Below are 21,902 nucleotides of genomic sequence, written 5' to 3' on the forward strand. Positions count from 1 at the left end.
AGAGGTCTATTTAAATCCTTTGCCGACTTTTCAGTCAGGTTATTTGCTTTTGTTTTCTTGAACCTGAAAAGCCCTTTCTGTATTCTGGAATACAAGTCGCTTAACAGATGCATGTTTTACACTGGTTTTCTTCCATACTGTTTGCGTGTGTATGTGAGGTTGGGGGTGGGCTGATTCAGTTTAAATGGGGAAGCCAATTTATCATTCGGGTTCCTACTGGAGTTTCTGCATTAGGGTGGTCTTTCAACCCAAGCTGGTTTAGTTTCCATTTAAAGATCACTGTCGTCCCATTTATCTATTGACTGTAGACGATTGAGAGGTGGTTTATTTTCATCCACGAAAATAGGGGTTAGCCAAACTAGTGAGGCAAACTATTTTTCCTGACAATAAACTCATCATCACGTGGGAATAAAGATTCCGTGCTAAAGCAGGCTGCTATTTTGTTGGATTAGGAAGAAACGGTGTCATGCAAGGAAAGGGGCAACAGCACAGTGATTGTACGGGCCGGGTTTGTTGGGTGAGTGAACCCAGAAGTCCACGGGGGATGGCGCACAGCTCCCCGGGGTGTCCTTAAGCGGAATTACTGGAGCATGTGCCGGGGGAGAAGGGAGGGCACGTAACTCTAGGGTTTTTGGCTTAGAGCAAGAACAAACTTGACTCATCATTAGCGTTGGTCCAATGCATTTACTCTATGTCATTACCTCAAAATAACATAGCCCAATTTAAAGTACCACTGCTCGCATTGTAATTTAAAGCTCTTCTAGTTTGAGCTACTGCATTTGGAATGGTGGCATTAGAGTAGTATACGATTGATTACTCTTTTTGGTAGGGTTTTTATTTTAAATATAATAATACACAGGTTGGTATATGTTTCCTTTGGAACCCCTCAGTATCTTGGTAAGAGTCTTATGAACTGAGTTGTGAGTGATAATCGTCACAAAATATTATACCCCTGTGCCTCTGAAAGGCAGCTCAGAGGTCAAAGCCTATATGGATATAATGTTCCCCCCCAAATTATTATGTTAATAGTGTTCTACAAGTAGGGTATAAAGTAGTCTATGTTGTTCAGGAGAAATGGGATGCTAATCGCATTACAAACATGTGTTTTCTCATCCCCGTCGGCAGTGACAACCGCAGCGACTCTCGTGTGCAAAGAGCTTCTGCATGCACAAAGTGAACGCTTTCCGCTGTCTCTTACTCTTCCCGACCACCCAGAAGGGACTTCCCCGCTGAGATGTCAGATGAAGACAGGCCCAAGAAGATTCTAACTCCTCCTCGATTACAAAACTAGCTGGTAGATGGGGGAAGAGTCTAACCTAGTGAATTTTTTTTTCACGTATTTTTTTTCTCCGATAACTAAGGTAGAAATCAAGTAGCAGAGAAAGATTGGAAACAGGGAAGGAGGATCTATCTGTCTATCTGCAGTAAACTTTTTCTTCCTGTAGAAGTCATGCGCCTCTCTCCCCGTCAATATGCGGTCCTCACTTCTTTAGTGAAATGTACTGAAATAGACTGCTTCTTATTAAATGTGACACATTGCATAAAACTATTGATTTAAGCAACTCTGATAGTCGTGTGAGGTGCACGAGGAAGAGTTTTCCACACTTGACCGGCTGGAATCTCTAAAGGCAGAGTCTCTGGGCAGAGTCAGCTTGTCCTTCTCTGCCTGGACACCTCCTGAATGGAGGGCCCTGGTGTCTGTTTCTACTGTTCCCCAGAATAACTGCTTTAAAAATCTGATGTTCTGATCATTAAAAATGGAAAACCTTTGTTGCCATAATATACGTTTCTTAGAAGTTAAAGATTTTTCCGTGCTTTCTTGGTTACTCCGAGTCCGTCTTCTAATTTTCTTAGGGCTATGTAGTTTACTTAGTTCCTTAATTGAGCTTTACCTTTGCTTCACTGTCTCCGTGTTTTTAGTATCTCTTCATATAGTAAGGATACTAGTTCCATATCTGGCCTACATACTGCATTCTTCCAGCTCTGTATTTGTCGGTTCTGCTGTGCCCAGCACTTCTTTTCCGTTCTGTTGTAAAACACGGTTGTCTCTCCTGATACTTTTGTTTATGTTTCCTCCAAGGTCGTGGCCTTTCCATTTCTTTTCAGCACAATAATGTGAAGGCCAAGTTGACATGTGCTTTAAAAAAATAACATGCAAGCATTTACCTTGCCTTTCCAGCTTGAATTTTCCGAAGTCTTTTCCATGAATGTCACCTTGAAAAGTAAATCCTCCCCTTTCAAGTCCTGATGACACCTGATGTGCATGAAGAAGAGAAAAACAATGCACGGCGGGGATTAATAATACTCTGTTCTGTCATAATAGAACTGTATTCTCACAGCTAGATAGTACAGGTTAAATATGGTGTCTTGTGTCCTTCCTTCCAGTGACACGTCAGTAGTTAAAAACTGGAAAAGACACATGTGAACGAGGACTAACATAAATCCTCACTATTTCATTTTCACCACGAAACAGGTAGTAAAATCGAGAACATGTGCATGGGTTGTAAAGGGGGACAGATACAGGAATTCACATACAACCTACGTCATGTTAAACTCACTTTGTGACACACTCTTGGCTGGGGAGCATCACATGAGGCCGCATACCCTTATGTCGGACAATGAGTCGGCACACAAACGATGGTTAACTTGCAAAGAAAGATATTAGTGGCACTTGTTAAATTTCTATCTGGGAATGACTTTTTCTTTAGAACTGTCAGAGCACGCAATGGCCATGTTCAGACTTTGGGGTGGAATGTGGGGTTACATACAGGACGTGGGTCTAAGTGCCTGTTCTGTGCCTGTGTGACGACCGTTCACAGGAAGTACTTACATAGCCATCTAGTCCCCAGTTGTCATTTTCAAACTTGCTTACAAAAATGTCTGCGGGACCTTTAATTTGGAAAGCCTTCAGAAGTAAGTGAGCTTCTTCCTTCTTGTAAACACCTACGGAAAATCAAAGTCAGTTATTCTTACATTGGAGGATTTCACAAGGGTTAATAACTCAGGCGTTCAATCCGTTTGATTTGGAATACGGTACAGAGAGGACAATATCAGAAGTAATGGAAATTATTGCTGTTATTTTTATATTTGAGCCTCAGTACTTCTGTTTTCCACGTACCCATCCGCTGCATTGCATTCGACGTCTTTATCCCACAGAAAGAATAAAGGTTATACACACTCAGTTATATTATTGTTTTAATCTAGCTTTTTAAATTCATATTTTGGTCATTTGTGAGGACAAAGAGACCCCAGCCAGAAGCCCTAATATGGCTAGCTCTTGTTTTGTTTTTGTTTTTGATGTTTATTTATTTTTGAGAGAGAGAGAGAGAGTGAATGGAGGAGGGGCAGAGAAGGGGGAGACACAGTATCGGAAGCAGGCCCCAGGCTCCGAGCTGTCAGCACAGAGCCCGACTCGGGGCCCGAACTCAAGAACCGGGAGAACATGACCTGAGCCGAAGTCGGATGCTCGACTGACTGAAACCCAGGTGCCCCTAAATATGGCTCCTTCTAAAGACAGAGTGAACAGCACGGTGAGCGGAACGTGCCGAGCATCCCTGAGTAGCCGGTGCGGTTCTGGGCAGGACAGACCGCACAGTCACACCTCTCGGCCTCCCGTGAGGCGGCGAGAATGACACTTAACAGTACGGCCCAGAGATGACGTGACGTGGCGAGGCGCAGGTGGGGACTGCGCTGACAGCCAGAGCTCACTCTCCACCCCATGGAGGAAGTAGGTAAATAAGTAAACAAACAAGTACTAAACGAATAATAACCTAAAACCAAAATGTCCTCCGTGCCGAGAACACGGGGTCAAAGGAAGATGCTGCTGCCCGTTCCAGAAAACGCGGCCGTGAGCTACTAATTCACACTAACTGCAAACTAACTAGAGAAGCTAATCTCTACTGTCCCAGGACCCGGTCTCCGCTGGCGGGCACACGGGGTGGAGGGGAACCAGTGGGGCCCAGCTGACAAGAGGGACTGCCCTGGGCCTTCTGGGCTGGTCTTCCTCCCGCCCTCAGCAGCTCCGTGTTGTTGGCATTGCATCCAACCTCTAAAACTCTGAAGCCCAGGGCTACACGCTCTAGGGAGACGTAATGAAATACGGTCTCATGTGGCAAACAGAAAGGAATAAATCCAAACTCTACCAGGAGAAAGATTAAGCCAGGCAGCTGGGGAAGACTGAGGGATCTGGACATTTAAAAAAGTTCCTGGGTGGATTTTGATGACGGGTACCTTTGGGCACGTGGCCTAATCACTTTTCCACTTATAGGTTCAACGTAGGAAGTCGTGTGTGGCTGCGAGACCGTGGGCTCACAGATAGGTGCCTGCTAAGCCTCTCGGAGTTGAAATGATTTCGCTTTTCCTCAATCCACAGTATGTATATTGGGACGTTTTCCACTTCCAGGAAGCAGGAAAGGGGAATGTGAGGAAGGGGGGGATCTTGAGCCGCCATCATACTTTCCAGTGGCTGGAGAAAGAGCAGGTGCCATTCGGGGCCCCTTGGTATTCAGGCCCAGGGCTGGGCCTTGAGAATAGCTCAGAGAAAATCCCTACCCTCCTGGAGTTGGTCTACAGACAAGGATACATAGCTGTGAGAAGTGAAATAAATGAGAAGATTTTAAAAGACATTATATAGGGGCGCCTGGGTGGCGCAGTCGGTTAAGCGTCCGACTTCAGCCAGGTCACGATCTCGCGGTCCGGGAGTTCGAGCCCCGCGTCAGGCTCTGGGCTGATGGCTCAGAGCCTGGAGCCTGCTTCCGATTCTGTGTCTCCCTCTCTCTCTGCCCCTCCCCCGTTCATGCTCTGTCTCTCTCTGTCCCAAAAATAAATAAACGTTGAAAAAAAAAATTTTTTAAAAGACATTATATAGTCAGAAAGGCGATACCCTTATTAAGAGTGTGGACTCGAGGTTCCAAGTGCTGAAATCCTGATTTCTGAGTTCAAATTCTACCTCTACCAAAGCACCTTAGCAAAGACACTTCATTTTTCTGGGTCTCTCTCTCTCTCTCTCTATTTCTCTCTTTTATCATCAGTAAAGAATGTGTCTGATAAAGATGCTCATATCATAGGACAGATGTAAGAATGAGGAAGATAATATATGTTAAGTACATAAAATGGGGTCTGGCCTATAAATTAGAGCTGCTTTTATTTTAACAGCAGGATGACAAATAAATCTCATGAGGACCGTGAGTTGAAAACAAGGATACTGACACAATGAAGTTTGGAGACATGTAGCTCTGGATATAAATCTTACATCTTTGACTTAGTATGTCACGTGCATAATCGCAAGCACATTAATTAGCTTTTCTGGGCTGGTTCTGTAATCTTTAAAAATGAGAATACCAACCTACCATGGCTATCGAGAGGATCCCATGAGACACAGCTTATGCAAAGCCAATGTAATTTTAATGAGCATTTAATAAATGGTAGCTCCCTCCTCTGTGAGGAGATAAAGGGTCTGCCTCGGCCCACATTCTTCGTTGAGGAAAATGAAACTCCTCAGGGCCTACCTGTCAATTTCAGCTCCACCTGCGAGGCTTCGAGGAAGGTCGCGTTCACCTTACTACTTGTTGCGTTGAACCAGTCAACTGTTAGAGTTGCAGGTTGTCTTTTCCCTAAATATTCATAATATCCCTTCCACACTGAATTGATAAAAAATACATCTGAAGGAACTGTGGGGGGGGAAAAACCAGAGGAATGTTAGCTCACACAGAAAAATCAAATTTAGATATTCTACAACACAGAGGCATAATACATGTTGAGTGAGAGATCACAGATCATGACGGTGATGAGGACAGAGATGACCTATCCCAGGCCCTCTACGGCATGTATGCGATGGAAATGGAATGGGGAGGGAGACTGCTGTGAGATGCACCCCCACGTCCGTGTGTTGATTTGTGGGAGAAATACTTTAGGTGCCAAAACGTTCCTTTTTTAACGGAGCTGCCAAGGCCAGAGGGTGCGGTGAACCAGAGCGACTGATATGAGGTGAGGTTATTGTGTCTAATAATAAGATGTTAGACTGACCCGGGAAACCATGACCGGTTGTTCGTTAACATCCAGGTAGACTCTTTGGAAGACACAGAAAGCTCAGAGAGCTGGCACGTATCATCCACCAGGAACTGCCTGCCCTCAGAAAGCTTGCACGTCAAAGCGCCAGTAAAGGGCGCTCACCCAGCTCATAAAGACACAAGTGCTCTGGGGCGGGAGGTCTTTATCTCACAAGGAGATGCCAACCCACCCACCCACGCTCTTCTATGCTTGTGAAAAACATCCCTGATTGCTAAGAAAGTTAGAGGCAACGATGTCAAATGCCATCGATGTACGTAAAGATGCATTTCTCCCTAAATCAAGTTTTTTAGCGAATCCACTTGCTGGAACCAATTTCTAGGACACACATAGACTATCTACGTTCATGTGCCCCTTTCAGCGCAACTGGCCATTGTCCTGTCTTGCCAGCTCAGCTGTGCCTATGAAACCGAGCCCAGCTAGGGAGGCAGCCAAGAAGGAGCGAGCGTCGGCCCTTCCCGTGGCTCTCAGTAGACTCAGCTTGCGATCATAGTGCCTTTTACAAGTTTAGGAAAGGTTAAAAACTACGATACCAACACGACATCGCACACATCTGCTTATTGATAAGGGACGTTCAACATGTCTGCCTATCAGTGGCCGTTTTAGGGCCCAGTTTTCAGGCAAACCTGAAAAGACTGTATTTTCCTTCACTAAAATTAACAGGCTTTAGAATCCTATCAGGGTTGTTTTCCCTATGTGAGAATGTACCCACTCGGCTGAAACTATGAATGTAGTGGTTCCAGCCTGTCACTGACGAGTGGCTCATGTTGGTGTATCAGAGGAATGGGTCATGCCTGACTGGGTGCAGGAAGGTGTAACCAGCGTCCCAGAGCTGGCTTGCTTGTATCAACATGGCCATCGGCAATGTGGTGACGGTGATCCCTGGGGGCCTTCTCATCTGCTCTGTTGCTGCTGGTTTGCAGCGTGACACGACAACCGCAAGCGGAGATTTGTTACGACGCGCTACCTCGACAGACAACCACAATTAGCAAGTCCCCTCGGAGGGAATGAGAAAAGGTGGACGGATGAGGATGGAAGCACCTTCAAAATAAAGTATGCAAGTATCTCAATATCTGAAACAAAAAAATAAGCAAACAAAAATAGAACAAACACACCATCACAGCAACAGATTGTGTTTCCTTTCACTGAGGACAATGTTGTCTGGATAAAGGCTATTGATTTCCGTATTCGGTTTGTAAATAACATTTGAATAGCGATTTTAAGAAGGAGTTTTCACACTTCAGGCGTACGATGGAAAAATTCCTTTCATCGTGTCGGGACGTTGGCCCGGCTGAGACTGCGGTGTTTTAACACAGCGTTGTGACTCAACGAGAGCGTTACACATACGGTTTCCGCATCTGATGTCAGGACAGACCTTCCTGTCTAAAAGATCGGTGTTCAAAGTCGAATAAGGAAACTACTAGGGAAATGACCTTATATATGTATGCAAGTTTTCTATATCTGTTAAAAAAAAAAAGGTTGACTTACATTGTAAGTTGGGGACATAATGCATGATGAAAAGAGTCTCTAACTTTATAACACAGAGGATTTGGAGCAGTAAGCATGTCGCTTAGGAAACAGGACTGCATCTTTCGATTTTCTGTGTGATGCATCTAGCAAGGCACCACATACAACAAAAAGCAATAATTAACACGTTGGGAGGCAGAGGATGCCTGGATTATGGAGATACGGGGGGAAAAATGGAGCTCTACATCCGATCGGCTCAAGGTAACAGCTGACGTTGTCCCAATGCCTCATTCACATCAGCTTCCGGTTTAGAGGAAAGAATCGCAACCCTCTTTATAAGGCTCTCCATTATATCACATCCTATGATCAACAGTTCGAGTCCGTTTCTGCCCACACAATGCCCGAGGCACCTTTTAATGAAACCGTGTGTGATCGTGCCGCAGGTTCTCGTCTTAAGTAAAGTGTTGTCATTCCGTTAACAAACCACCGTCAGGAAAGAAAGAAATGTGCGTGGGCTCGGCGCGCTAGGTGGCTGGATCGCTAACCCGCTCATGGTCTAGTGGAGTCGGAAGTTTGCGTGTTAAAATCTGTTTCCCTGTACAGAGTAGAGAACAAATCGCTTATGTGGTTGAGATCTAGGACTGTTCTGGAATACAAACCTGGAGTTTTAGTAACTGTCTCATTAACTTCTCCCACTCCTTTACCTACAAGTAAAAAGACAAATTATCATTTTCAAAAACATTTATTTTTGAATAAGTTTGAAAAAATGTCAAATTGAGGCAATTTTCCTTTCTCCAGATTGCTTGAAGGTACAAAATAGGAATGTCTTCTACATATCCATTTAAACCCCTACATTCACAGCAGAGTATCCTTTGTGTTTGTCAAAAAAAACCGGAGCTTAATGGTGAAAACCAGTGCAGCTGTGACAGGTGCATGTCTGTGTGGTGTGCTACAACAGAGAGCCTTGCAAACGAGGGTGGTTGATATCCATTTTCTTGATCCTATTTGGGATATGCTAGCCGCCAGTGAAAGGTGGCATACAGAACAACTAAGATTTCGTAGCCTCTCTTGACTTTCCAAGTCCTCACCCAAATCAACGGAAGTACAAGTCGATAGATATTGAATAACACCAAATTGTTTCCCTTGCAGGACGTTTACTTTTGTCTATCACGTTGGATTTAACTCAAAATCTCTTAGCATTTATAGGTCTGCATCAAACTACAAACTACGTTTTTAAAGTTCGCGTTCTTCTGCATCTGATGGAGAAGGGCAAGGGAGACAAGAATTCCTAATTTGGAAATATAAATAGGCTTCCAGAGAGTAAAACTAAAGTCACAGATTTTATCACACTCCATATTTAGTGTTTATGCCATGTAGTATTTGATGCGTGTGTGATCTGTGTTTGGTGGGGAATCTCAAAGTTCAGCTGTCATCAGATCTGACCCTGTCTTAGGGCTCTCATTTGTAAGTACACAAATACGTGGGTAATTGATGCATCACCTTCGTGCCAATCGCTTTTGTAATTTGAACCAATGTAAAGAATACACAGATGTATATCCCGCCACCAAACAGCCTGTGGTCTTAAAAATAACGGCTTTGTTTATATATCCACCAATCCTGGGTGATATTTGCCCATTTTCATAAAAAAAAATACATTTTCCAAAAATATGGTGTGTATTATTGGCCTTTTAGCGCATGATGTTTTTCTTGAACCAGACAGCTTTTCTCTGCGGCTTCAAGTGTGACTAGCAAATGGTAAAACCTACATGTCTACTTAGACTATGCCTCCGTTGTACCAAACACTTACTACGCACACGTTCACACACACAGCTCACCACATGAAGCACAGATTCAGCTGGGGTGACCGACATCACTTCCATGAGGCTGTTTACTTATGGATCTTACGACGGAAGCTAGCCCGATGGGCAGTTGATGCTCCTGCTAGGGGCTCGGCAGGGAGGGGCGTTCACTCCCTCCTCAGCGACTTACTTTTACAGACAGGCGATTTTCCCGTCCACCTCATATCTGCTTTGCACGTCCTGTGCTCAGACCCGGCCGCGAGGAAGAACCCCGGATGGCAGGTGTACACCAAGGTGTAACCGAAGGTGGGGAGGTCTATCGCTCTCACGTCCGCGTGGGCTGGCGTTTCTGGCTGTCTGCAGGCGTGGGCTGAAACGGCACGCGTTCTGTTAGGAAGCACTGGCACTTTGCGTAAGATAGAGTTAGAGTCTAAAGAAATCAGGAACTGCGGCAAAATTTGGAAGTGGCTGCAAAGTCAGGTTGCAACTTAAAATTGAGAGTATGGTATCTTGAAATATCCCCAATATTCCCTGAAACTTTTAACATCATGAAAACTTGGGATTTGCCAGCTCTCCCTACCTATCCTTCCCTCCCTGCCCCCTCCTCTCTCTACTCTCCCTGTCTGTGTATAAGTAAGTGTGTGTAATTAATTACGTGTAGAAATTTAGAATATAAATCAGAGCGCTGAAATAAATAGATCACTTCTGATATACTATTAAGATAAGTGATATGTCACATTTCCTTAAAAGACCATCCCTATAAGCTAAACACACACAGATCGGCACAGGTATAGAAATACACTTTTTTTTAAATTTATATTTCATTTTAATTTTTGTAAGTTTATTTATTTATTTTGAGAGGGAGAGAAAGAGACTGACAAGATGGGTGGAGAGAGGCAGAAAGAGAGGGAGCGAGAGAGAATCCCAAGCAGGCTCCGCACGGACTGTGCAGAGCCCAATGCGGGGCTTGAACCCACGAACCGTGAGATCAGGGTCTGAGGTAAAGTCAAGAGTTGAATGCGTAACCAACTGAGCCACCCAGGCACCCCTTCAATTTTTATTTTAAAGAGACTGAGAGAGAAAGAGAGAGAGAGAGAGAGTGCACATGTGCAAGAGAGGGAGGAGCAAAGGGAGAGAGAGAATCCCAAGCAGGTTCCACACTGTGTATGGACCCCTACTCAGGGCTCGATCCCACGACCCTGGGATCACAACCTGAGCCCAAATCAAGAGTTGGATGCTCAACCAACTGAGCCACCCAGCCTGCCCCACAAAAAAGAAATATGCTTTGATTTTTGTCTGATGGCAGCTAACAAGGCTGTTATTGAGTTAATTCAATAATTTTGGTAAAAATTTGATTTATGTTTAGAAAGCTGAGTGCAATGTTATAGATTCTTACTTCTCTTAAAATGTAATTTAGGAGTAAGTAAGATTGCAATGTTTAAATCTCAAGTAACTTCTTACGTATGTCTCAAGAAATGGACTTCTTCGCAGATGATTATAAAACAAGTTGACAACATTAAAATTATGAATGCAACTTTTTTAAGTATCATACTATTTTCTGCTTCAGTAAACTTTCAACATACGAATACCTGATATTAGCAAGCTCCAAGATCCACAGACACAAACACACACGTGTTTGTATATGTACATATACACAGACATACAAGTCTATATGCAAATATATATACACATATATATGCATATCTGTGCACACATAATATCCACATATATCATTTGACTAGAGTATTAGAGATGATAGCTTTGAATTAAATATACATCTGATAATACTGATAAATACACAAAAATCACATTTTATACACCATTAAAAGAACTTTTCATGACATTCTACTTTTTTTGATTCTCTTATTTAACACAGTAAGATTAAAATTTTTTATTTCATTAAGCTGATAGAGGGTGAAATACTGACTTATGAATCGTTCCCACAATATCTTTTCTATTTCTCATGATTAAGTCACAAAATAAAATTTTATCCTACATAACAATTTGAATGATAAATTCATATGGACTTCAAAAATAACGTTTAAGGGGCGCCTGGGTGGCTCAGTCGGTTGAGCGTCCGACTCTTGATTTGGGCTCAGGTCATGATCCCAGGGTTGTGGGATCAAGACCCATTTCAGGCTCCACACTGAGCTTGGAGCCTGCTTGAGATATTCTCTCTCTCTCTCTCTCTCCCCCACCCCACCGCCCTCTCCCCTGCTCACTCTTTCTCTAAAATAAAAAAATAACATTTAAGATATTTCTATTAATATCATGACATATTTCATGATCCATTTTACCCTCTCTTTAATAATCTGATGTAAACATTCTAGAAGAATAATAGCATGGATAAGAAAGTTTCCTTTCTGTGAGTGTTACCGATGTCATTCACTTGTGTTTGGTTTAGGGCATGTTCTCAGACCTTAGCGTGCCCCAGTATCACCCGCAGAGCTGGGTGATGATAGCACGCTGTCCCTCCTTTTTGCTCCCACTGGGGTTCCAGCCCCTGAGTTTCTGATTCCCAAAGTCTGGGGCCACAGCTTGAGAATTTTAATCACTACCCAACTCCCAGGTGACGCTGATGCTGCTAGTTCTAGGGAATCAAACTCTGAGAAATTCTGGTCTAGGGAATTAGAAATGATCAAACAAACAAAAATCAGGCAATTCCTCATTATTTCCCTTGAGGGCAAACGCCTCCCAGAGGTTCGAGAACACATAGGCTGTGGCTGCAGTGGAAGAAATCACACTTACGTATACATTCTGTCTGTATTCCACTCCAAGTTAAATTTGCCAGGCAAGTCCGAGTCGTAGAACCTTGGATGTGGTAACCTTTTCTGCACCTGAAAAACACGGTGCTTCCAACCTAGAGAGGAAATCCAACATGGGCTTCAGAGGCGGAGCGGACGTGCGAGATACAATGTCATCACGCCGGAAAGCTCATTCCAGGGTAAGATACGCGAGTGACATCTCTCTTCCATGTCAGGCCATTGTTTGAGCCAGCATGGACGTTTCAACTGCGTGTTATGGCTGAGTTGCTCAATGCACGAGGTGAGGATACAGGCAGGTACAGAGAACTGTGGTCATTTAAGAGGGAGTTTACTTGGGTGATGAAAGAACACTTTTTCTCTTTCCTTTTGTCCCTCTGTGTCTTCAGATTGTAATAATTTTTTTCCCTTTTCCATTATTTCCTGCTATCCCTATTTAAGGTGTTGGCTTTACCCAATTGCTTTTGTTGACACTGCTGGGGATTGGCCAGCTCTTGCTCTATCGTAGAATCTCTCGAAACTCAGTCTATCCTCCTGAAGCAGCAGATACTTGGACTCTTTATTGCCACCCGCATGCCTGAAGTATCTTCCCAATAGACTTTCACAACCTCCCCTACCCCCCCCTTAGTTGTTGATATCTTGCTAACTTTCACTTCTGCACATTCTTTCCTGACCTTCCAAGGATGCATCATATGCTTCTTACTGCAATGTCCTAGAAGCACCTGTATGTTTATCTACTTCCCCAACTTAACTGGAAATGCCTTGAAGGGAAGGTTCCCAGTGGTCTGTAGACATGTTTTTTGAGGATCATTGATGGTCATGTGTTGAAGGGAATCAATGATCTCTCCTGGTCACCGATCACTTATATCCGGGACATGCAGGTTGGGGAGAACAGAAAACGGAAGAGAAGTACGCTCACAGAAAGGTGGTCTACACCTGGAAGGCAGCTTCGCACACCCTGTGGTTCGGAATGGGACCAAGTGGGTTCCTAAGGCATGAATTATGAAGCCATGTAAGTGCACAGGTGAAGAGTGCACCCTGATTCTTGCTCAGAGGATTCAAACCAGGTCCTTAATTCCTCTACATGTGTCTTCCCATCTGGGTCAGTCCCTATCTCCCTCATTGGGATTTTGGGGAGAAGAACTATGAGTAAAACATGGGGCAATAGTTGCTGCACTGAATAGTGATGAAGCATGTCAGAAAAAAAATAAAAAATAAACAAGCTGTTCCTTACCACTGGCACCTGAAAGTAGAGATTGGAATTTATACAGAAAAAAAAAAAAATCAAATTTACTTAAACTGCAAAGGAATAACGGATTTGAGATGCAGAGATGGGTAAAGAGTAACCCATCACCTATCAGGAATACCCTCCATCGAATTTCCTTGTCAGGATGTCACTGACCCCAATCGGACCTCCTGGCAAATACGCGACATTATTTACTAGCAAGAAGAAAAGAGAGAGCCTCTATCAGGTACTGGTCGGAGGAAAAGACAGTGTCCTTCTCAATAGAGTATCTTTTAGCAGAAGATGCCTGGCCAGTCCAGACTGATCACTGTAAATTGACCTGGTGTTTATGAATTGACGGGACGTGGCCCGCCGGAGACTGGAGGGCAGCATTTAAATTGCGTAATGAACACAGCATGACAAGGGATGTTCTAAAACCGAAGAGGCTCATTCTGTGTGAGCATGTTGCAGAACGCAGTGCTGAAGAAAACAAAACTCTGTTATATTCACAACTTAATGTGTCCTGATGAAAACGAAAGAAGAAACAAGAAACATTTTGGGACGATTCCTCTGACAGGGTTAGCCATCTCCTTAAACGATGGCGTCTGTGTCTTTAAAGTATTAGCAAATCTTGCTTTTGGATCCAACCTATCATTCTTATTAGTGTAACTTGATTTTGTCATCAGAGGAGCGAGAAATTTATCCATTCCTATTAGTTTCTTAAGATAGATCCCAGGGATAGGATGCCGAGTGTAGTCCCTAAATGTGGACTTCACGTGGGCTCTTTGAGGGCAGATAAGGAACCGTGGGGAGTCAGTGAGAGCATTACTCAGTATAGTATTTGCAGGCCTTGCCGTATACGTGGCATGACATTTCTACACGCCAGTAAGCATTTCCCTGAGGACTGGGCCATATTTGACACCTAACATAAAATACGCCAGATTGTGCCTCATAGGTACCTATGACAAGTTCCTCTGGGGGGTGTAGGAATGCCATCAGGAAGTAGCCAAGGTGTGTTAGAGCCAGCCAAGAAAGAATATGTTAGGTTTCAGGAAAGCCTCAGTGAAGTGGCTGAAGAAAAAAGGCTTTTTATTCTTAATTAGTGGGCTCTCTAACTTGAATGCACTACACATATTTAACTGTGGCTTTCAAAGCCATCTCATCATCGAGCTGTGAAGTCACTTGATCACTTAAGATGGTGGAAACATTTTATTTCAAGGTTCATTACCTCCCAGTTTTGGTTATTCCTCTAATACTACCTAACGTGTTAATGTACTTTTTATTTAAAAAGTCAAACGAACGTCAAACGTGATATCAAGTATGCAAACAGTTCATACACAGAGGTGGCGTGGAAAAGAAATATCACAAAGTAAGCCTACTAGCTGAGGAGGCTGAATGCGTTTTCTTCTGTTTTTGTCTCTAAAACCTAGTATTATTTGCCCATGACGCATCGGGTCACTGAACAGGGTATTGCTACGTGTAGCTATTCAGTGACCAGTCACTCTGGAGAACTGCCTTGACAGTTCAGCGAACAAAAAACATCACGTCATGCAAACTTTCAAGTAGAAATCAATATGACAATTGCTACTGTGTGAATTAAGATGCATCCAGCTATCCCAGTTTTGACAGTTAAAATATCACGTGGGCATCCTCTCCGAACCAATGTATCTCCACAAACATACGATGAATCAGGGTACGTGAAACCATGCGCACATGTTCGAGTGTCAATTGCATTTTATACTTACAGGGAAACAGTGTGAAATAAAAATGGAGTACCTCATATCCTCTGGAGCTATTCTGTATTCCAAAGTGTGGAGTGCCGGGGTCTGGGCAGCTGTTATGAGCTGGATCTGAAGTGCACATAAGAACAAAACAAAACAAAGAGCGCCAGATACGGTTACTCTAGGGACTCTAACATGTTTACTCAAAGGTCATAAAAATTTGAGAAAACTGGGGGGGTCTGGGTGGCTCCGTTGGTTAAGTGCCCGACTCTGGATTTCGGGTCAGGTCATGATCTCACGGTCTCGAGATCGAGCCCCGCATAGGGCTCTGCGCTGAGCCCGGAGTCTGCTTGGGATCCTCTCTCCTTCTCTCTCCACCCGTCCCCTGCTCATTCCCTCCCTCTCCCTCTCTCTCTCTCTCTCTCTCTCTCTCTAAAAATAGATAAACTATAAAAAATTGAGAAAATTGTATTTTGGCAGATATGTTTTGCATTAAAGTTAAAAATCAAAGTAAATTGCTATTTTCATCTTCTTTTCAGACTTCTTTAGGTATTCCTCTTTAGTTCTTTATCAGATTCTAAATTGCTCTGTGTATTATTTTCTGTATCAGAATGAACACTCTTTTCCATTTTCTGGTCAGACATAGTATACTGGTTGGTCCACTAATATGCTGTCTTCAATAATTATTATGATCCCTCGGTTCTTAAGGAGTTCACTAGTGGTCATCTCTTTCAGTCATCCATTACGTGATTGCAAATTTCTTGAGTTAATTTTCCTCGAGACTTCAAAATGGGAAATATATTTAGTGCTTCAAAGTTGAGGCATAGGGTAGACCAAAAGTGACATTTCTCTCCCCAAAAATGTAGGACTTGAGCAATGAGGAGCGTGTAGCTTTATTATTTGCTGCTCTCAAGATGCTCGTATGAAAAAAATTACCTAACTTACAAAACAAATTGTTTTCGAGAGAAACTAACCTATTGGAAGGAAGAAAACCATTTCTTAGTATAGAGATAGGAACCGTGTAGCAACGGTTTAAATGAAATAGCAGTAAACATGTCTATTAATAAAAAAAAAGGCAGTGCTTCAAGGAAATTATTCCTGAAGCTCTTTGTGTTTAAGTAATAATCAGTCAATTTCTTAGAAACCATGACTATAGATCATTAATTGTTTACTACAAAGATGCAGAACATCTACTCCTTGGCTCAGTACAGCTGGTGAAGAAATTAACCCATCAATCAACATGAATCTGCAGCCATGAGGTATGAAGAAAATTGCTCTTAACATAAATAAGGGGTAATGTTTCTCTGCCACTAAGAATTTGACTTTTGACAAATACAGCTTGTATCTGAATCCTTTCTAGGAGACAGAAATGCAACATAAAAAGGCAGGGCTTAAATCATATGGAAAGCGTCTTCTGACTCATAAGTCTCGTTGCCATATTCCAAGGTCACCAGAACGTCGTGCCCGACTCCTTCCACCACTGCTGGTGTGGGTGGGTCAGTAGGGACTGGCCAGTGAAGACAGACTGGCACCAAGGGGACGACGCCCAAACAACAGCCAGGCCGTCTTCCCGGTAATGGTGGCTTTGGAGAAGGGCAATGACAGTGTCTTCAACAAAGCTGTCTTTCCCTGAAAGAATGCTCCTGCCGCTTGAGGTGCAGACAGGGAAACAAGACCTGAATTCAAGTCCAAAGTTGATCTGTAGGGTTTAATCGGAGTAGCCGACGAGGGCTTGCCCAACGAACCATCTGTGGGCACAGGATCTGTGAAGCCACAAACGATCCCATTTTAGCGAGCGGGTCCCCACCCCCGAACACCCTCGGGGTGGTCTTGCCAACGTTCCTACCGATGCAGGTGGGCTGGGTGCCGCTCCACGTGCCGTCGGCCTGGCAGGTTCTTCTCGAGGACCCCACCAGTATGAAGGGAGGTTTGCACTGGAAGAAGACTTCAGATTTATAGGTGAAGCTTTTGCCACTGAGCCGCCCCTCCGCGGGGGTGCCGGGGTCTCCGCAGAACACAGCTGTTGGAGACAACAAGGCAGTCAGCCAACAATAGGAGCCGCCGCATCGGGTCAGCCCACTCAGGTCGTGTAACTAGTGTCCGCGAAATCTTTGGGGACGACTATTAAACTGGGAAATGACCGAGGGGCAGAATGCGCATTTGAGTGGGGAGGTCTCAAGCGTGAACGTTTGCATATGGTAGCATGGCTATAGAGGACACGTCGCTGTTCTCCTCACACCGGGAGCTGAGGGTGCTCCTCATGGTCCAGTGCAACGTGACCCAGGAACAAGCATTACTGGGGGACTTACGTAGGCACTGGGGCACCTCCCCTTTCCACACCCCACGGCCTTCGCAGGAGAGGATGGCGGAGTGAGAGGGCTGGAAGCCGTCCACGCAGCTGTAACTGATGCTGGACCCCCAGTGGAAATCTGCTCCCTCCACCTTCCCGTGCTGTACTTGAGGAGGCTGGCCACACGTGACAGCTGTTTCAAAGAACAGACGAGACTGAACATCCGGAGCATCCGCCACGACCCTAAGACTCACAGGATGCACGTTTTAATTCTACCCGGATCACAAAGGACATCTACATAGGGTTGTTTTCTTTTAATACGAGAATTATTGAGGCAGACAGCACGTCGAGATAATAAAACTTTTCTCCAATATTTCTTCATTAATTTAGATCAAGTACATAAGAGCACAGCAAAGTCACAACATATCACACGGTGGAAGAAAGCAGGGTTGAACATGACATTCTCAATACGTACAAGGCCAAGAAGGGAAGAAATACTCGTATTCAATGTATGTCTTTTCATGATGGTTCTCAACAACAAATCAAATCTGGGCTTGCTTATATGACATGAGTACAGACTTCTGGATTTATATATATAGTTGGCAAGCTCTGTGTTTTTTTAACACATAAAGATATAATATGTGAAAGACATAGGCTGTGGATCCATTTGCCGAATAATTAAAAACCAAGCACTTGCATGGTTAAGAAGATTCTGTGGAACACCACCGCCCAGTGTATTATATCAGCCCTGAGCTGACGGTGGGGCCCCCGAGCAGGGACGCAGTTCTCACAGATGAGTGGTTGGCGTGGCCCCAGGTAGCCCCCTTAGAGCCTAGCCATTACCCTGAAGTGCAGGGGGCTGGGGACTGCGATCGACTAATCTTCTTGGAAGATCCAAGAGCTTTCTGGATTTTTCACCCTGGAGGAGGCTTGCCAATGACAGAAGGCAGCAAGAGAAGGGACCCAGGTGTATACTCTCACCTGCATTTTCTTCTGCGTGCTCACACTCAGGCATTCTCACGTCGGAAGACACAGTCACACATGCACAGTCAGCAGTTGGAAATGAGCCTCTCTGTTATCTCTCATCTATTCAGTTTTTTCAACCAATATTTCTTGAGAGTCCACACGTGAGGGGGTAGGGGGGACACGTGCTCTAGACAGGGGATATCAAGTGAGAAGTCCCCTAGGAGGGAACAGTAATGAGCGACGTGGTTTCACAGAATCACGTGAGGAGGTGACTAGCCCCAGACAGGTTCAGAGGGAGAGAGTGGTCTCTTCTGGAAGGGCCTGGTTGCCCACGGAGTTCCTTCCAACTGCACTGGCTGTTCAAAAGAGGAGCAAAAGTCTACAAAAGCATGTGACATCACAGAGACCAGTGCAATTATTGGTCGCTGTCATGAGCACGTCACGTGACTAGATGGCTCCTGACACTAGTCTGTGACTTTCAGTAAACATTTATCCAGCGCCTGCAACAGACACAGCATTAATGATGGCTGGCGGAAGACAGGAGCCTCTGCGACCCTTACGCACCGGTAGGAGGGAAAACGTGGCCCACCAACAGGCCCACGTCGGAAGGGAGAGGGAGCCAGGTGGTTGAGCACCCAGCTCTCACGGAGGCCTCACACTGAGCTCAGTCCACGCAAGCCCCAAGACCCATCTGCCTCTCAGAGCCCACTGAAGATGAACGCTTCCTCACTAGCAGTTGCCAGGGTCCAACTCACAACTCCCCCAGAACTGTCCGGGGTCCTAGTCCAACAAAGAGCCAGGCACTGCATTTTTGTTTGGGGCCAGCCACGCTCAAGCCCCACTCGTCTCCCTGTGCCCCTCCTGCCCCACTCTGGCCCGGCTGATAAGGAAGCTGGCACGTGCTCTCTCCAGTGCTGGCAGAGGAGCCCTAACCATGCAGATCGCTGTCTTTGGACAACTGTCTCCAGCACCACCGTCTTCTCACTGTCAAAGCCCAGCCCTCAGCTACATCGTTCAAGTCACATCCACTGGCGTCTCCCTGACCTTCTCTCCCTGCAAAGTCCAACCCCCAAGTCATACACCTTTTCTACCGCCTCTATACTTGTAGGGCATCTTCAGACTCAGTGTCCGAATCCCACAGAACATCATGGTACCAACATGGTCCGCCATTATTTGATGATTGGCTTCTCTCTCGAAGTGGAGTTTAAAGTCCTATAATTATTCTTCCCCATCATACCTGCCTTAAGCCTTAATAAATCTGGGGCTAACAATGTTTACCGAGAGAGAGGACATCACCGGGATTCAAAATACACACTTAAAGGTTGTACCCCATCATTTGAGAGCTGATGTCTCCCCATCTTGGTTTGTACACTGAGCCGTTTACTAACTCTGCTAGTCTGTTTTCCCATCTGTAAAGCTGAGATTAATGTATTAAGAAAATGGCAGTGATTTTACTTGCAAATGAGTCACGAGAATTCCTAGCACATAGAGGACATCATAAATGCTTGCAAATGCAGTGAAATGGAATTCAACAAACGCTTCTGTGTCAGCAAGACCAGAAAGGTAATGACACAGACCTTTGCAGGTGGGTTTGCTGTTATTCCATGTACTGTCTTTGGTACAACGGATGGTGGATGATGTGACAGGTTCCAGGAGATAGCCAGGGTCACACTGATAGCTTACAGTCTTATTGAAGGTGAAATCCGTCCCAAACTGGATGCCATTGGCCAGTGTACCTGGGTCCCCACAGCTTATAACTAATGAGCAGAAGACAAAAAGCATTAGAAAGGTAAAAACAAAAACAAAAGCAAACATTAAATGAATTCATTATGGTTTCTGTTCATGTTACTCCCCTTATGCTGATATTCAAAATGATTAAGCAGTGGGGCGCTTGGGTGGCTCAGTCAGTTAAGTGTCTGACTCTTGGTCTCGGCTCAGGTCACGATCTCATGGTTCGTGGGTTTGAGCCCCACTTCGGGCTCTGTGCCGACAGCGCAGAACCTGCTTGGGATATTCTTTCTCTCCCTCTCTCTCTCTCCTCCCTGCCCCTCCCATGCTCACTCTCTTTTTCTCCAAATAAATAAAAAATTAAACTTAATGAAAACGAACCAAATTGATTCAGTGGTAAATTGTTACAGCAGTATCGTCCTCTGTTTGCTGACTGGCTGTCGGGACACTGTGTTTGGAATCGCTTGTTTCTATTCGATCCTGATTGGCTGTGGGGATGCCGGCTGCCATCTTTGTCCCGTCCTTAATTATGTACCGTGTGTACTCTCATCACAAGTTAAGGACAGAGACAAAGGCTGCGATCAGAGAATAAACACTTTTCCTACTTCTCTGCAAACGAGATGTTCTACAGAGAGGACAAACCTTGACTTTTGTTGGCCCCAATTGTCCAACGTCCAACCCACTGGCCGATGAAAGTAGCTTTGGGGGCGCCTGTGTGGCTCGGTTGGTTAAATGTCTGACTTTGGCTCAGGTCATGATCTCACGGTTTGTGAGTTCAAGCCCCACTTCAGTCTCACTGCTGACAGCACAGAGCCTGCTTTAGATTCCCTGTCCCCCTCTCTGCCCTCCCCCTGCTTACACGCATGTAATCTCTCTCTCCCCCCCCCTCAAAGATAAGTAGACGTTAAAAAGAAGAAAATATTTTCAACCATATAAATAAGAAGGTGAAGAAAGATCTGAAACTGTCTAATAAATAGAGCCATCATATATATGCAGACCTTGTTTTTGCCATGTGTTAAAAAAATCAATAAAGTATTTAACAAATAAATTTTTCTCGGTCAAGTCGGTGACGTCCTTGGGCCCACATGACAGCTGTTACTAACTTGTACAGTCGGGGGCTGTGCCGGTCCAGGTCCCGTTGGCTGTGCAGTGCCGAATCATTAACCCCGAGGTCTTGTAGCCTTCCCAACAGGCGTAGATGACCGAGCTGGAGAACAGGACGCCGTCACTGCTGACAATCATGCCGTTGGTGGGCGTGCCAGGATTCCCACAGGACACGGCTGTGAGCGACAGTAACACATAAACACAGTGAGCTCCTACCAAAATGATCAATACAAGAGACCAGAGGTTGTCAGTGTCGTAGAGGACATGTTTCTTTTTAAGAAAATAGGACCTATTGCTATGAAGATGTTGAATATATATCTTACATTATGATTTGTACCGTTATTTTATCGATGAGTTACAAATGTGAAAATTGTCTTTTCACAGTGTTCTTCCTAAAGTACTTCAAAACACATTAAAAGACGAATTAAAGCACTGAAAATTCCAAGACTTGCTTCTTTGGGATTTCACATGTTTATAATAAAAAAAATTTTTTTAAAGGATTTTTTTAAAACGATCTATCTGATATCAGCAACTCAGAAGTCACGCCCTTCACGTAATAACTGATTTTTTAGAAATCCGGTCAAATCGGGTCATATTTCACATCTGTAGAATTCATTTTGGAAAACAAGTGATGCCTGAGGAGTATGAGTGAGTACTTAAACTGTCTTGTAAAATGGTCTCCTCATCGTTACCCCATCCAACGGCCGCTGTTTTAAGTGGCCTTGGACAGGCTGCACTCTGTTTCTCTCTAGATGATCCCAATGCCCGTGCAGG

The 21,902-nt window shown here is 44.5% G+C and overlaps 1 protein-coding gene across 1 annotated transcript in view; it reads right to left on the reverse strand.

Annotated features, from left to right (window-relative positions):
* Window positions 1–21,902, reverse strand: part of CSMD1 (CUB and Sushi multiple domains 1) — a 398,630-nt gene that overhangs the window by 8,831 nt on the left and 367,897 nt on the right. Inside the window, exons 46-55 of the mRNA XM_032593032.1 lie at window positions 21,128–21,304; window positions 19,874–20,053; window positions 17,350–17,523; window positions 16,887–17,060; window positions 15,096–15,169; window positions 12,081–12,192; window positions 9,523–9,702; window positions 5,508–5,669; window positions 2,831–2,943; window positions 2,167–2,254 (exon numbers count right to left, since the gene is read on the reverse strand). Of these exons, the coding sequence (XP_032448923.1) occupies window positions 2,167–2,254; window positions 2,831–2,943; window positions 5,508–5,669; window positions 9,523–9,702; window positions 12,081–12,192; window positions 15,096–15,169; window positions 16,887–17,060; window positions 17,350–17,523; window positions 19,874–20,053; window positions 21,128–21,304 (1,434 nt within the window). The remainder of the gene's footprint in view (window positions 1–2,166; window positions 2,255–2,830; window positions 2,944–5,507; window positions 5,670–9,522; window positions 9,703–12,080; window positions 12,193–15,095; window positions 15,170–16,886; window positions 17,061–17,349; window positions 17,524–19,873; window positions 20,054–21,127; window positions 21,305–21,902) is intronic.

The sequence above is a fragment of the Lynx canadensis genome, chromosome B1, assembly GCF_007474595.2.
Source record: "Lynx canadensis isolate LIC74 chromosome B1, mLynCan4.pri.v2, whole genome shotgun sequence".
Taxonomy (NCBI): Eukaryota; Metazoa; Chordata; class Mammalia; order Carnivora; family Felidae; genus Lynx; species Lynx canadensis.